Genomic DNA, 18,029 nt, shown 5'->3' on the forward strand with positions numbered 1-18,029 from the left:
CTCACTATATAGTTTTGAGTTATTTTCTTAGTAGTTGCCCTGGGGCTTACCATATACACTTAAGGCATTGCACAGCTTAAAACAGAATTCATAAATGTCAAATGGCTTATGGGCAATGCTGGCACGTTGTAATGTGACACTCTCTCATGTTTTTATTACTCAAATGATTTGCACTTATTCATACACATTGAAACATAGAACATACAGTTAAATAGGAAATTACAAAATAAATTACTTCTAAGTTCATCACCTCAAAAATAACTGTCGGTGTTTTGTAGAATTTTCTTCTGTGTGAAGTATTGCTAATGCTAATGAGTCATCCGTATGTAAATTTCAAAGTTGATATGCTAACGAGCAGTTTGTTTCCACGTTCCCTTATGAAAACTAAGTTTCTGTTATGTTTTCTGCTTGATTCCAGGTCTCTATCCTCCCACAAGTGGAAATGCCTATATTAATGGATACAGTATCTCAAAGCAGATGGTCCAGATTAGGAAATCACTGGGCTTGTGTCCCCAGCAGAACCTATTGTTTAACTACTTGACGGTATCAGAACACCTTCATTTCTATTCTGTGGTAAGCAAAAGAAAGTTTCCTTTTCCCCCAGTCTATTCATGTGCTTCAGGTGGATTAGCTACTACAAATATTTTTATTCTTACAAAGTTCGAAATTGATTTTAATGAATTCTTCTTTAAACATAAAGAAAAGCAAAGGGAATAAATTACTACATGAATGATGTAAGAGAAAAGCTGGTGTAATATGTTTCTAAGAGTAAAGTTGGAAGCACCAAGTAAACTCTGGCTCCTTTTTCCAGATAAAAGGAGTACATGGAAAGATGACGCCTACTGAAATTGACCGCATGCTGACTACTTTTAACCTGCTAGAAAAGCGTAACAAATTGTCAAAGTCACTGAGTGGAGGAATGAAGCGCAAACTCTCCATCATTATAGCACTTATAGGGGGCTCCAAGGTAAACAAACAAACAAAAAAAGCCAAATATGCATTCCCACTGCATACTGCAGCTACTCTAAAAGAATCAGCTGACACAAATTTGAGAACTGCTATGGAGCTAACGTTCTAAAGATAACCTCCTAAATGAAAATCAGATGGGATTGACATTATCGATCTCATTGGTATAAAATGGCCATAGGTTTGTAATTATTCCAGCATTCCTAATTCAATTTTTTCTAAACCATTTTTTGAGACAGGGTCTTGCTCTGTCGCCCAGGCTGGAGTACAGTGGCACAATCATGGCTTAAAGCAGCCTTAACCTACCTAACTCAAGGAATCTTCCCTGCTCAGCCTCCCAGGTAGCTGGAACTGCAGCCACATGCCACCACACCCAGCTAACTTTTTACTGATTTTTTAAGTTTTTTGTAGAGATAGGGTCTCACTATGTTGCTCTAACTTTTGGGCTCAAGTGATCCTCCACTTTGGCCTCCCAAAGTGCTGAGATTACAGGTGTGAGCCACTGCACTTAGCCTCTAAACTTATTATCTTAGCCTAGTTGAACAAGTGAAAAAGCAAAATCAAAGTAAGCTCCATGACTGGTAAGACAATAGTGGTACCAGTATATAATATTTAACAATGGTCATGGATTTGTTTTTCTGGTCTTCAGGTAGTGATACTTGATGAGCCAACATCTGGCATGGACCCAGTCTCAAGGAGGGTCACCTGGGATCTCCTGCAGCATTTTAAACTTGATCGTACCATCCTACTGACCACCCACTACATGGATGAAGCTGATGTTCTGGGTGACCGCATAGCCATCATGGTCAAGGGATCCGTGCGGTGCTGTGGCTCTTCAATTTTCCTGAAAAAGATATATGGTCTGTCTCTCCTTGATTATTCTTAGGATATTGATGCCTTCATAACATTCTTCAAACATATGTTTTATTGTTTTTTTCTAGGTACCCAAAACTTCAGTGATTCCTTCTGTTCTATTCATTAGTATTCAACTATGAGCTTTTTGAAATAATACTCCTTTTTTTCAAAATTATTTCCCCCTTTTGTATTTATTGTTTTATCCAAAATTTCTGTTCAGTTTTTCCATATGGCTTCTACTTAAATTTTAATTTTCCCAAATGCATGTGCGCTTTCAAAGAGTTAGATAGACAGACAGGTTGATGGATTATAAGGGAAACGTAGTGAATCAAACATCTGCTGTTTCTTGTTTTTCAAAGAAGTACTAAATTGCTTCTATATGACTGGAATAATTTATTACAATATGAAAAATTTTTCTAAACTGTAAAATACCAAGTATGTCCTAATAGCTTCCTTAACTTTTTAAGGCCATTATTCAAAATTACCTATACATCAGTCTTCTTTGACTCTTTAAATATAATTGACACGAAATAGTTCCATGACTCTAGAAAGTTTTTTTTGAGCCTGTGTTCATCAATTCACCTCTCCCAGAGGCAATTACTTTCTGATTTTATTACCATACATTAGTTTTGCCTGTTGCTGAATGTCATATAAATGAATTATATATTATAATTTTGTTCCTGGTTTCTTTTTACTTCAGCACAATACATTTGAGATTAATCTATATTATTGCATGGATCAATTGTACATAACTTCAAATCTTCATAGATTTTTATGTTGTTTTAGGTCATTTCTATCATATGATGTATGAATTCAAATATCATAAGCAACTGTGCTATGAATTTAAAGATCTTTCTTGGTTAAAAATCCATCTTGTGAACTTAAAGATCTCCCTTGCTTAAAAATTCATCTTGGATAAAAATACTTAGTAGTGGAATATTTTGGTACTTACTGGTGGGGTTCTTGGTCATAAATTATGTGTGTGATGTTTTGAAAGGTTCTTCAAAGTGCTTGTAATATTTTATACCAGTCAGCATGTTTGAGAATTCCACTTACTCCATACCCACACCAACATTTTGGTTTGCCTTTTGGGTTTTAGTCATTCTGGTGGGTGTGAAACAGTTATCTTGGTGTTTTTAATTTTCATTTCCCTGAAGAATAATTATATTGAGTTCATTTTCATGTATAAGTTGGCTATTTGCATAAATTCTTTTGTGAAGTGTTTAAGTCTTCTGCCCACTATTACAAGTTGGTTATCTTTTTTATTGAACATTTGTAGTTCTTTCACATATTCTTCATGTGAGTTACTTGTCAGATATATGGATTGTGAATATTTATCCAAATGGGTTCCTTGCCTACTTATCTTAATAGTATCTTTTGATGAGTGTAAATGTTTAATTTTAAGGCTCATTTATTAATTTTTTTGAAGATTTCTGTGTCCTTTCTAGGATATCTTTGCCTACATAAAGGTTGCAGAGATCTCCTATATTTTCTTCTTGATACTTTACAGTTCTAGCTTCTAAAGGTTTATGACTTATTTCAAGTTGACTTTTGCAAATGGTGTTGATGTTGATTTTTTTCCCCCTGTGAGTATCCATAACCACTTACTGAAACACATTCCTTTTTCTAGCGAATTGCTTTGGCACCTTTGATAAAAATCAGCTGACTATCTATAAGTGGGTCTACTTTTGGTTTTTCTGTTGTTTCATTCATCCATAGGTCTATTCTTTTACAAATACAACAGTCATGAATACTGGATCTTTATAGTAAGTTCTGAAAATAGGTAACATAAGTCTGTCAACTTTTTTCTTGTTTTCCAAAATTGCTTGAGCTATTTTAGGCCCTTTATATTTCCCTATAGATCTTAGAGCCATTTTGTTAAATTCTACAAAAACTCTGGTTGAATATTGTTTGGGATCTCTTTGAAGCTATGTATCATTTTGGGAAGAATGGTCATCTTCAATATTGAGTCTTCCAGTATATGAGCTTCATATTATTTATTGGTTTATTTAGGTTTTGTTTAGGCCATTTTTGGCTATATTTTGTTGTGTTCATTGTCAAGGTCTTTCATTAGATGTATTCCAAAGTATTTCATTTTTATATTTATGCAAATGGTAGTATTTAGTGTCATTTTCCAATGTTTCTCTTGTAGTATTTATATATACAATAATTTTATATTGACCTTGTATCTTGTAAACTTGTTTATTCATACATTAGGTCTGATGATACTTTTGTAGATTATATGCACAATCCTATTACTTGTGAATCAGAAGATTTTGCTTCTTTCTCATCTTTATGCCTTTTATCTTTTTCTTTTGACTTATTGTCTTATATGGGACTTACAGCACATTCTTGAATAGGATTGATAAAAGTAGACAGACTTGCCTTGTTCCTTATCTTAGAGGGGAAATGTATAATGTTCATCATTAAGTATGAGATTTCCTGAAGGATTACTTGGAAGCCTGTTACCAGTTTAATGAATTTTCCTTTTTTGCTAGGAGATTTTTTTCTTTCTTTTTTTTAAAAAAGTTTTATTTTAAGTTCTAGAATACATGTGCAGGATGTGCAGGTTTGTTACATAGGTAAATGTGTGCCATGGTGGTTTGCTGCATCTATCACCCCATCACCTAGGTATTAAGCCCCACATGCATTAGCTGTTTATCCTAATGCTCTCCCTTCTCCTGTCCCCCATGACAGGCGCCAGTGTGTGTTGTTCCTCTCCCTGTGTCCGTGTGTTCTCGTTGTTCAGCTTCCACTTTTAAGTAACAACATGGGATGTTTGGTTTTCTGTTCCTGTGTGTGTTCACTGAGGATAATGGCTTCCAGCTCCAACCATGTCTCTTCAAATGATATAATCTCATTCCTTTTTATGGCTATATAGTATTCCATAGTATATGTGCACCACATTTTCTTTATCCAGTCTATCACTGATGAGCATTTGGGTTGATTCCATGTATTTGCTATTGTGAATGGTGCTGCAATGAACATGTACATGCATGTATCTTTATAATAGAATGACTTATAATCCTTTGGGCACACACCCAGTAATGGGACTTGAGGAAGTGCCACACTGTCTTCCAAAATGGTAGCACTAATTTACATTCCCACCAACAGTGTAAAAGCATTCCTATTTCTCCACAGTCTTGCCAGCATCTGTTTCTTGACTTTTTAATAATGGCCATTCTGATTGGTGTGAGATAGTATCTCATTGTGGTTTTGATTTGCATTTCCCTAATGATCAGTGACATTGAGCTTTTTTTCATATGTTTATTGGCTGCATAAATGTCTTCTTTGGAGAAGTGTCTGTTCATGTCCTTTGCCAACTTTCTGATATTAGACCTTTGTCAGATGGATAGATTACAAAAATTTTCTCCCATTCTGTAGGTTATCTGTTCTCTCTGATGATAGTTCCTTTTGCTGTGCAGAAGCTCTTTAGTTTAATTAGATCCCGTTTGTCAATTTTTGCTTTTGTTGCAATTGCTTTTGATGTTTTTGTCATCAAACCTTTGCCTGTGCCTATGTCTCGAATGGTATTGCCGAGATTTTCTTCTACAGTTTTTATAAAAGTTTTAGGTTTCACATTTAAGTCTTTAATCCATCTTGAGTTAATTTTTGTATAAGGTGTAAGGAAGGGGTCCAGTTTCAGTTTTCTGCATATGACTAGCCAGTTTTCTCAGCACCATTTATTAAAAGGAGATCCTTTACCCTTTGCTTGTTTTTATCAGGTTTGCTAAAGATTAGATGGTTGTAGATGTGCGATCTTACTTCTGAGTTCTCTTCTATTCCATTGGTCTATGTGTCTGTTTTTGTATCAGTACCATGCTGTTTTGGTTACTGTAGCCTTGTAGTATAATTTGAAGTCAGGTAGCATGATGCCTCCAGCTTTGTTCTTTTTGCTTAGGATTGTCTTAACTATACAGGCTCTTTTTTGGCTTCATATAAATTTTAAAGTAGTTTTTTCTAATTCTGTGAAGAATGTCAATGGTAGTTTAATGGGAATAGCGTTGAATCTATAAATTACTTTGAGCAGTATGGCCATTTTCACAATATTGATTCTTCCTGTCAACAAGGATGGAATGTTCTTCCATTTGTTTGTGTTCTCTCTTATTTCCTGGAGATTGCTAGGAGGTTTTTAAAAATATGTGGTAAACATTGAATTTCATCAATGCTTTTTTTTTTTCTTTTTCTTTTTGGATCTAGTGGAATATTCATATTTTTTCTCTTTAATTTTGTTTGTGTTCTGATTTACATTCATTTATGTTTGAAAGATAAAGCCAAGCTTTTATTCCTGGGATAAATCCTATTAGTCATTATGTATTACTTATAAATTGCAGAATTTGATTTGTAGATATTAAGTTCATCAGGGACTTTGGTCTATAATGTCTATAATTTTCTTTTCTTGAAATCTCTGTCTAGTTTTGATATCAGGTTTATTTTGGCCTCATAAAATGAATTCAGAAGTGTTTCTTCTCTTTTGTCATCTGTAAGCGTTTATGTAAGGCTCTACTATTTTTCTCTTCAGTGTTGGATAGAATTAACCAGTAAAGTGTCATCTGGGTCTCAAGAGTACTATTTGGGAGAGTTTTACTAATTAAAAATCTATTTCTTGGCCAGGTACAGTGGCTTACGCCTGTAATCCAGCACTTTGGGAGGCTGAGGCAGGCAGATCACTTGATCTCAGGAGTTTGAGACCAGCGATCCCAGAGGTTTGAGACCAGCCTGGCCAACATGGTGAAACCTGTATCTACTAAAAATATAAAAATTAGCTGGGCATGGTGGTGCATGCCTGTATTCCCAGCTATTCAGGAGGCTGAGGCAGGAGAATCACTTGAATCCACGAGATGGAAGTTGCAGTGAGCCAACATCATGCCACTGCACTCCAGCCTGGGCGACAGAGTGAAAAAAAAATATATATATATATATGTGTGTGTGTGTGTGTGTGTTTCTTTGAAAAATATAGGGCTATTTAGATTTTCCATTATTTTTTGTGAACTTTTTTATAACTTTAATTTTTTCAGATAACTAATATCCCCTTAATTATCCTTTAAATGTTTGTATTACGTATGTTAATGTCTTGACTTTCATTTCGGACACTGATTATTTGTGTTTTTCTCTTTTTTTTCTTGATCATTCTTGTTAATAATACATCTTATGAATAAGAAGAATTTTTAGCTTTATTATTTGTATCATTTTTCTGTTTTTTATTTAACTTATTTCATTGTTCATCTTTATTATTTCACTTTTGTTTCTTAGTTTGGATTCATTCACTCATTTTCTACCTTTTTAAGATGGAATATTATTATTATTATTATTTATGAGAGGGTCTCATTCTCTCACCCAGGCTGGAGTGCAGTGGCGTGATCTCTGCTTACTGCAACCTCTGCCTGCTGGGTTCAAACCATTCTTTTGCCACAGCCTCCCGAGTAACTAGGGTTACAGGCACATGCCACCATGCCACCATGCCACCATGCCCAGCTGTTAAGATGGAACATTAAATCATTGACTCTTAACCTTTCTTCTTTCAAATATAGGATCTAAAGCTATACCTTTCTTCCTAAGTCCTGTGTTAGCAACACCCCACAAATTTTAGTAGGTTGTATTTTTATTTTCATTCAGTTAAAATATACTGTTTCTTATGCCTAAAGCCCTTCCTTTGACATTTCTTGTAGCGTACTTTTGTGGGTAATGAATTATCTCATTTATGTTTGTCTCTACTTTTAAAATATATTTTTGCCATTTATAGAATTCTGTGTTGATTTTTGTGTGTAGTAGAGACAGGATTTTGCCATGTTGGCCAGTCTAGTCTTCAACTCCTGACCTCAGGTGATCCACCTGCCTCTGCCTCCCAAAGTGCTGGGATTATAGGCATAAGCCACCATGCCCGGCCAATTTCTTCAATTTCTGAAAGGATTTTTATCTGACTTATTTACTACCTGGCATGTAGTAGACAATCAACAAGTATCTCTTTAATGCATATTAATCTTGTCCTCTCAGATTTCAGTGTCAATAGGATGAGAAGCCAGACAACGAGGCTTTTCATCCTATCTCTGCTCTATCTGGTTATATAATCCAGATCACTATCAGTCCCTAAGAGAAATAATGAAATTATAAAAGAAGTACTTATTAGGCTCCTTAGAGTTGTGATTTAATGATCTGTGACATGCCCTATCTTCTAGCTTACCCAGGTAATGAAAGTCACGTGTGATCTCACAAGTATGGGAAATACAAAATCGTTTTATTTGTTCTTCTGCATGGATTTTTCTCAGGTGTGGGATACCGCATTGTCATGGTGAAGACACCTGACTGTAATGTTGAAGAAGTCTCAAAATTAATTCATTATTATATACCGACAGCCACTTTGGAGAATGATGTTGGAACTGAGTTATCTTTTATTCTGCCCAAAAATTATGCACACAGGTATGGATCCAGAGAATGCTAAATGAGTAATTCTTAGAGAGCCAGAAATCATTGTTTCTTTTCCTAGTTTCTTCAGGCTTAGCAAGTAGAGTTTATTTAACAAGACAAAAATCCTGTTACAGCTGCCATTTGCACTGAACAGAGAGATGCACCTAATGGCTATAGTTTTCTGGTGTTAATTGGGATAACTGATGAATGTTTTTGGTGCTCCTGGTGAATTGAGTGAAGGGAAATATTAAGATAATGAGAGGAAAAAAATGGATGGCTTAATTAAACATGGCTCTTAGAGTCAGGATGACATGAACCGAGAGGAAATAGGCAGCTTGGATTCACCAGTTAGCCAAGTTACTCATGAAAGGGAGTCAAAGAATAATAACTTTTCCTGTGATAACTATCCTCAAAAAGAGAAAAAGAAACTAAGAGTCTTCATTGGTGACTTTCAGAGTATGATATTTTTAGCTTCTTGCCACATACAGTTACGTAGTTACTTTGGTATTCTCTAGATTCAAGCCAGTTGTTATATTCACAAAGAATATGGGAGATGGGGGACTTTAATTTTTTTTTTCCAGAACAACAGGAATGTGTAATAAAAGAAACAGTAAAGGGAAAAGAACTGTGCCATGTGAGTTTTGTTCACTCAGAAAATCGGGAAGTTCAGCCTGCTGTGGTAGCTCACACCTGTAGATCCAGCACTTTGGGAGGCCGAGGCAGGCAGATCACCTGAGGTCAGGAGTTCGAGACCAGCCTGGCCAACATGGTGAAACTCCGTCTCTACTAAAAATACAGAAATTAGACAGGCATGGTGGCAGGTGCCTGTAATCCCAGCTATTCGAGAGGCTGGGGTGGGATAATTGCTTGAACCCGGGAGGCGGAGGTTGCAGTGAGCCGAGATTGCGCCATTGTGCTCCAATCTAGGTGACAAGAGCAAAACTCTGTCTCAAAAAAATAAAAAAGAAAGAAAGAAAAGAAAATTGGGAAGTTCTTGAACCAGCAACTTGGGGGAGCTAATCAGGCAGTGGAGTAGAACCAAGACCCTAGTCGTAAGTTGGAGTAGAAGAATTAAATACAGTGAAAAACTGAAAATAATATTCTAGCTATGTCTCCCTGGTGATACAAGGCAGTTGACTCATTCAGCCAAGGTGGGAAGCAGGTTTTATGGTGGTGCCTTAGCCCAGGGTTGTAGTCATGATCCACCAGGAGCTACAGAATCCATCTGAAGGAGAGACACAGATAAAGAGCTTGCTTGAGCTTGCTTAAGCTTGCCACACTATCTGCCTATCCTAATTCGTATGGCCACAAACGGCATTCTCAAACAAGATCAGAAACACCATGTTAAGATTCTAAGACAGGAAATGTGAGGACATGGAAGCAGATAATATGGTGAGACCACGTCATCTTATTAATCATTTGCACGCAGATGAAAGAAATAGGAAGAAACTCTAGAAGGTGAAGAACTGATTGTAGATTTCTGGGCTGTAGATATAGAATGACAGATACAGTACAAAATAAAATGAAAATCATGAATTTAGGGATGTATATATTTGCTCAGGATGACATTTTCTCTAACAGGGAGAGTTGTGTTTTATATATATACTTTAAGTTCTAGGGTACATGTGCACAACGTGCAGGTTTGTTACATAGGTATACATGTGCCACGTTGGTTTGCTGCACCCATCAACCTGTCATCTACATTAGATATTTCTCCTAACACTATCCCTCCCCCATCCCCCCACCCCCTAACAGGCCCCGGTGTGTGATGTCCCCCTCCCTGTGTCCAAGTGTTCTCATTGTTCAGCTCCCACTTATGAGTGAGAACATGTGGTTCTAACAGGGAGAATTTATTATTATTATTATTACACTTTAAGTTCTGGGGTACATATGCAGAACGTGCAGGTTTATCGCATAGGTATACATGTGCCATTGTGGTTTTGCTTCACCCATCAACCCATCACCTACATTAGATATTTCTCCTAATGTTATCCCTCCCTTAGCCCCCCAGAGCCCCACAGTCCCCGGTGTGAGATTCCCCTATGGGGAGAGTTTTAAGCTAAAAGAATTGGGATGAAGAAAATATAAGAAAAAGAAATACCTATACATCTAGCTATTTCAGGGCATAATATTGAAAAGAATGAAATGATGGTTAAATACTCAGTGATTTCTACCCCAGCTAAAATTTTGATACCTAACAGCAATTGAGCACTTAGTTTCTACCATTGTTCTAATATGTATTTATTTGCCTGAATAAATACTATGGAACAGAAAAGTAGTAATTTTTCATCACGTATACCTGTATTTCAATTCATTGAATATATCTCACAAGGAAAGTCATCTTGAAATTTTAAAACAAACTGGGCCTGGTGACTCACACCAGTAATCTTAGCACTTTGGGAGTCCAAAGCGGGCAGATCACTTGAGCCCCGGAAATTGAGGCTGCAGTGAGCTTAGATCACGCCACTGCACTCCAGCCTGGGTGACAGAGTGAGACACTGTCTCAAAAAAACAAAAAAAGAAAAAATTACATATATGTATATATTTTGAGATGGAGTTTTGCTCTTGTTGCCCAGGCTGGAGTGCAGTGGCACAATCTTGGCTCACTGCAACCTCCACCTTCCAGTTTCAAGCAATTCTCCTGCCTCAGCCTCCCAAGTAGCCGGGATTACAGGTGCATGCCACACCCGGCCTTTTTTTTTTTTTTTTTTTTTTGTGGTAGTAGTAGTCGAGATGGGGTTTCACCATGTTGGCCAGGCTGGTCTCGAACTCCTGACCTCATGATCCACCCACCTCAGCCTCCCAAAGTGCTGAGATTACAAGTGTGAGTCAATGCGCCCAGCCAGAAGAAGAAATTTTAAAACAAGGTCGTAACTTGTAAAACAATGCTGAGACTTGGTAGAATGAAACCTAAGCTTAGAAAGTAATAGCAGAATGATAGATATGAGATGCATCAGAATAGTGCTGCATATCAGGGAATATTTGTATGCTTAAAATTCTAGATCTAGAAGGTAGAAATGTACAGAAAATAAAAACAGTGGGTGACCATAGGAGGAGAAAGAAACAAGTTATATATCATTTTGTGAAACTCCTGCAAGCTAGAAGGAGGAAATGCATAATAAATTTTGGATACAGGTTTGTTTAAGATTCATAGTGAAGGGAATAATTCAAGTGTAGACTTGTAATACAGACATGATTACGGTGTGTGTGCGTGTGTGTGTATATATATATATATATAGACATGTGTTGCTATAGATAGGTCTCCTGACACATTCCTGACTTTTCTTGCCAATGATTAAACTTCCTAGAAAGGTGGAGGAAATGAGAAAGAAACTGCTACTGTAAGCCTAATTCTGATCATCAAGAAAATGTTGGTTGAAGATTTAAAAAAAAAAAAAAAAGTCAGATAACTTTGGGAGAGTTTCCCATACACCATGGTAGACTTCGTGGCAGAAAAGGAGGAAAAGAACTTGATAGATTCAGGCACATACAAAATTGGAAGGTATACAGAAAAGCAAGATTCCATAGCATGATCTTTTGAAAAGAAATGTTCCTCAAGAATGTTTGGAAACTTCAATATGAAATTCTGACCACCAAATCCCAAATCTAAAGAAAATGGAGCAATACCCAAAGTGTAATAAACAAGAACAAATAAGACAGGCTGATACAGAATATTACTAGGAAGTCTAACCCCCTCAACGTGTTATTCAAGGAAAGTTTTGAAAGTAGTTAATATCATTATACTCTTTTTTAAGAGTTTGGGGTATCTTGAGCAAAGGTTGGCTCCTAAGCAGCACAGTTGGAAAGCTATGTGAGGGTTACAAAAATCTATGTTGTGGAACAGAAACAAAGCTAGTATTTGAGATAAGGACCAGCAGGTTAATCAGGAAAAAATAGACCGGAAATTAAACGTGTACATGATAGATCCAGATGAAATTTTACGTCATGAGTTCTGCTTTGGCAATGCCTCTTTTTATGCGCCTTGATTTCTTCTAATTTTGCCTCCGTTTGTATTTTTAAAATGGGATTTTGAGGTTGGGATCTGGCAGTAAGAAAAAGAAAAAGCGGAAGCTAGATCTTTCCCAAGAATGTCAAGGAAAAGAAGCCTCCATGCTGTCATCAAGGAAGCAAAATTTCTCAACTCCTCTTTAAATTCGATATTTTTGATCAAAGAGAATGACCTTTTAATTAAAAAGGGATGCACAGCAAAAAGGAAGATGAGATATTCACAGTGTTCCTCACAGCTGCAAATAAATTACAGTCTCCAAATGAAGATGTACACACGAGCCACTCAGATCGCCATGAAGGGATTATAAAGGAATAAATGCTAAAGTGAAGTAACATTGTGACAAATGAAGAGAATATAAAGCATACTTATTTTTACCTTTTTACAAATGATATGACGACTCTTAAGGTCAGAAAGATTCAATCAAATCATAATAGTAGATCAAATGGAAAGATTAAATAGTTATTACTGATACAGGCTGAACTTGAACACAGGCTGAAATTGAACACGGGCCCATTTAACTCCAAAACTTTTTGCTATTCCATCTATACCATGATGTTAGAAAACTGGAGATATGCCAATCTCATCCTAATTTTAAGCTTCACAAATTGATACCACCAATGATACCAAAGTTGATTTTGAGCAAAAAAAGAAGAAAAGAAAAAAACAATACCTAGAATGAGAATTTAGAAGAAAAATCACTTTATCAAGTAGAATCACACCGAAGTCTTAGACATAATTTCCTCCTGAAATTTTATATAATCGTATGTCAGTCCTGGAGAAATATCAACCTCCTTTTATAAAGATGGGGGAAAAGAATGAATTGTGGACAAGATACTAAATTTAAAAATGCCAATTCTGAAAATTATTGTACTGCAAAAATGGAAAACTTCTGAAACTCTCTGCTTTGTAGCCTCGATCAAATTAAAGAAGACGCTATGAATCTAGACCCAGCAGTCTTGAAGAGGAAAAGTGAGATAAATTCTTGATTGGGTAATAAAAAAAACTGACCAAATAATTATGGCAGAAAATAGCAGAACCGATGAAAGTGAAGACTATGTCAAAAATTCTTCCCAGAACTATGCAAAATTAACCAAGAATAAGCAAGCATTACATTACCACTACACACCCCCTAGAATGGCTAAAGCTAAGAAGATGAACTATAACGTGCACATGGCAACCGGCTCTCAACGCTGGTAGAAGTGTAAAATGGTAAAACTGCTTTGTAAAATATTTGGTCATTTTTGGTAAGCTCAGTATGTGCTTACCCTATGACCTAGTTATCACACTCCTAGTATATACCTAGGAGAGACAAGTCCATTAAAATACATGTAAAATAATGTTTATATTCACAGTCACTTTATTCATACTAGCCCCAAACCAAAAACAACCAGAACGTCCTTTAGCAGGAAATGGATAAATGCCACTCAGCGTGGCTCACACCTGTAATCTCAGCACTTGGGGAGGCTGAGGCAGGGAGATCACGGGGTCAAGAGATAGAGACCATCCTGGGCCATCATGGTGAAACCCCGTCTCCACTGAAAATACAAAACTTAGCTGGGTGTGGTAGCCTGTGCCTGTAGTCCCACCTACTCGGGAGGCTGAGGCAGGAGAATCGCTTGAACTTGACAGGGGGAGGGTGCAGTGAACCAAGATAACACCACTGCACTACAACTGGGCAACAGAGCGAGATTCTGTCTCAAAATAAAAAAAAAAAAAAAGAACTAGTGGTATATGCAACAACATGAGGAAATCTCACAGACATTACGGTGGGCCAAAAAGCACATACTGTAAGATGCCGTTTATATAAAACTCAAGAAAAAGCAAAACGAATCTTTGGTTCTAGAATTCTAATACAATTGTTACCATATGTTGTGTGTATATGCACATGTGTATGTGTGTCTGTGTGTGCAGATAAAGGGGTTGTCGACCAGAAAGGGGCGTCCTGGAACACCCTTCTGAGACGCTGGAACTGTTTTCCGTCTCATCTGGATGTTATCCAGGTATACTCATATGGAAAAATTCGTTTGCCACATAGTGCATTTTATGTATGTTGCACCACAGAAAAGAAGAAAAAAAAATCTAAATTTAAAAATATATGTAGTGATGGAAAGAAGTACATCAAATATTTAACAGGGATATACTTGAGATAGTCAGATTCTTTTCGTTTTTATGCTTTTCTCTATGCCCCCCAAAAGATAATATATATTATCTGTATAATATCCATATGTATTAAATACCTGTATTATATATAGCATATAAAATATATAATTAGAAAAAAGGTTTATAAACTTATATAATTAGAAAAACAGGTCAGATTCATAATAGGACTTTATAATACGACTGACTCATGAAATAATTTGTTTTGTTATTTATTTCTTTATTCTGTTTCGCTTACTGTTTGCTTTATTACTGAGGAACCTAGAGTTGACTAATCTACTTATGGTTGCATGATGATAAAAATTAAAGAACTTATTTATTTCTGGAGTATATGAATTAGAAAGTGAAAGTCTCTCATAATTTCTCTCCATAGAAGTAATCCCTGAGAAGAGTTTGATGTGTATTTTTATTTTTGTGTGTTTATTTTGTTTTGTGTTGTTTTTATTTTGATGCATATTTTTCAAGAACACCACATATATATATTGACATGTATACAATCATAGTAATAGTTTTTTTATCTTTTATTATTATTTTTTTCTTGAGATGAAGTCTCACTCTATTGCCCAGGCTGGAGTGCAGTGGTGCGATCGGTTCACTGCAACCTCTGCCTCCCAGGTTCAAGCGATTCTCCTGCCTCAACTGCCTGAGTAGCTGGGATTACAGGTGCACGCCACCACACCCAGCTAATTTTATATTTACAGGTGCACACCCAGATTACAGGTGCACGCCACCACACCCAGCTAATTTTATATTTTTAATAGAGATGGGGCTTCGCCATGTTGGCCAGGCTAGTCTCGAACTCCTGACCCCAGGTGATCCACCTGCCTTGGCCTCCCAAAGTGCTGGGATTACAGGCATGAGCCACTGTGCCTGGCTCATAATAATAGTTTCCTTAGAAATGGGCTTCCACCATACTAATGTTCTGAATCTTGCCTTGTTTACTCACCAGGATTTCTCAGCCAACTTTCTGTTAGGAATTGTAGGCTTTCTTCATTTATGAAACGACTGTGGAGAAATCTACATTTTAATTTTATCTTATTCTGTCATATATTCATTCTGTAATTTATTTGTTCATTAAGCTGGTGATGAATATTTAGGTTGTCAAGACTTTGTGCTATATTAATACATTTAAAGCATACACAATTTAATTCTAACTTTATCATATAAATTAAATTAAAACTTTATCATATAAAGTTTTGCATAAAGCCAAAAGAACCAAAAATAATTTTGCCAAAATAATAATATATTAACCGTGGTTATCTTTGATGGATGGTGTTATGATGATTTTTATTTTCTTTATATACTTATTTTCTGAATTTTGTACAATGCATACACGTTATTTTTTTTTTTTTTTTTTGGAGACAAATTCTTGCTCTGTCACCCAGGCTGAAGTGCAGTAGTACAATCACAGCTCACTGCAGCCTTTACCTCCCAGGCTCAAGTGATCCTCCCACCTCGGCTTCATGAGTAGCTGGAACCACAGGCATGTACCACCATGCTCAGCTGAGCATTTTTTTTTAAGAGATGAGGTCTCACAGGTTGCGTAGGCTGGTCTTAACCTCCTGGCTTCAAGCAATCTTTCCGCTTTGGCCTCCCAAAGTGCTAGTATTACAGGCATGAGCCACCATACTCAGCCCAAATTTAAAAATGAAAAAGAAGAAAATATGAGTGAATCCCAGTTAAGAAGTCATATATTGGAAATGAAGAAATGTAGGAGAAAATGGACTTAAAATATGTCAAAGGCTGGCTGTCACACAGATGGATTATATCTATTCTAAATAACCTCAAGGTGTAAGATTGGAACTAATGTGCAAAACTAGATAGAATGTAAGCTTGAATATGGAGGCAAGTTTGATAGATTTTCTAAAAGGAAATTTTTAATTCCCCTAACACTGAGTGTGTGCAAAGACAGGTTCAACTGACCTTCACTGGAAATCGATAGAGATAGATTTGAGAACTGAAGGTTCGAGATAGATTTGAGAACTGGAGGTTTCTGAAAAAGATAATCGTTTGAACACAACATTCTGTAATGTCTTCCCAGGAAGACCATTCTTTAAAAGACTTGATGTCTCCACATTGTATCTGGCTCAACTTCCATAGACTTTTCTGGACATTTAATCACATAATTCCCTCTAAGTCTTTAAGTTTTACTACACTTACTCCATTTTCTATTTTTTAGTATTTTTTTTATTGTGGATGATTTTCTTTCTTTTTTTAATATTTACTGAGTAATAGGAACCATAGCATGTATGTACGTGATAAGTTAGCTCATGTTCATAAGTTAACTCATGACTAGAGATATTAACATATATACAGTCTCCTGATCCTTATCTTAGAAGACCAACAATATGGTTATCCAAGAACTAAGTAGAGTGGATTCACCATATTTTCTTTTTCTCTTTTACTTTAAGTATGAAATTGATATGTGTGCACTGTACAAAATTCAGAGAATAAATTGCTGTAGCAATTTGCTAGTCTCTTTCTCTCCATTTGTCCCACCTTTCTGATTTACCAGAGGCATAAACTTATAATAAGCATTGAAATGTAAAATGATCTACATTTTCCCTACTACTGAGAGGAAATTATCTTAGAAGAAAAAGACATAAATATGAAAATCATCTGGTTTGGTGCTAGCTTTTTCTGTTCCTCTTCTACTCCTAGTTTTGAAGCTCTGTTTACTGCTCTGGAACAAGAACAAGAAAACCTGGGCATTTCTAGCGTTGGTGCCTCTGTCACTACCATGGAAGAAGTCTTCTTCAAGTGAGTGACAATGTATAGGGAAAAGAAAATCTCTGGAGGGAAAAGAACATGTCTTAGTTCCCTTTGTAAGTTCTCCAGACTTTCAGGTTTCATCCAATAGAAATTTAAGGGCAACGGGGTGTGTTTGGGAACCATTGCTCTACCACAAGTACCATGTTGCTTCCAAGTAATGATTTCTGCCAGGCAATGAGTGCACCAAGGAGCCTTCTGAGTTGGGGGCTGCAACTCACATTCTTCAAACAGGATACTTTGGAATAAGATTGAAATGAAATACTTTGTGCTTTTTTATGTAGGGTCGGTTACACGGAAGAGTCACAAACAGATATCGAAGCTCTGAAGTCTTCCTCCCAAATGGGCCAAGCCTCCAACAGGAACCAGAATAAGAACATGTCAAGAAATGTTGAGGGAGCAGATCCTCCCACCCTGAATGAAAGCCCTACTATTAACTTTAATACTGGGGTAAGCACCTTTACCAAGAAACCTGGTGTAGATATGGTTGGAGTGCAAGAGGTACACTTCGTCGATCAGATAGATGGCAAGCAGTCTGTGCCACTTCCTAATCAGTTTTCTAATGCAGAAATGATGGGTTTTAGATAAGATAGCAATGGTTTGCTTTCACCATTGTTATTCCTCCATCCATTTTCTGTTTTAGAATTCATTTCTTATCAAATCAGTAACCACAAAATGTGTTGGTTTATTGAGGCTAAGTTAAGGGTACTAGTAAGCCTGATTTTTAATAATTCAATATGCACAATATTTTAAGTATTCTAAGTTTTCCTATTGGGAATTGTTACTGTGTAAGGGATGGTTCCCTAATTAGTATGATCCTTCACATTGGAATTCTGAGTTGCCAAATATTTTCTTCATTCTTCTTATA

General features: G+C 36.4%; 1 protein-coding gene across 1 annotated transcript in view; it reads left to right on the top strand.

Annotated features, from left to right (window-relative positions):
• Positions 1-8,098: 8,098 nt before the first annotated feature.
• LOC103229510 (phospholipid-transporting ATPase ABCA3) overlaps positions 8,099-18,029 on the top strand; it is an 80,958-nt gene continuing 71,027 nt past the window's right edge. Inside the window, exons 1-3 of the mRNA XM_073015711.1 lie at positions 8,099-8,238; positions 17,054-17,152; positions 17,446-17,611. Of these exons, the coding sequence (XP_072871812.1) occupies positions 8,108-8,238; positions 17,054-17,152; positions 17,446-17,611 (396 nt within the window). The 5' untranslated portion in view covers positions 8,099-8,107. The remainder of the gene's footprint in view (positions 8,239-17,053; positions 17,153-17,445; positions 17,612-18,029) is intronic.

Source organism: Chlorocebus sabaeus, chromosome 5 (assembly GCF_047675955.1).
Source record: "Chlorocebus sabaeus isolate Y175 chromosome 5, mChlSab1.0.hap1, whole genome shotgun sequence".
In the NCBI taxonomy this organism is placed as follows: Eukaryota; Metazoa; Chordata; class Mammalia; order Primates; family Cercopithecidae; genus Chlorocebus; species Chlorocebus sabaeus.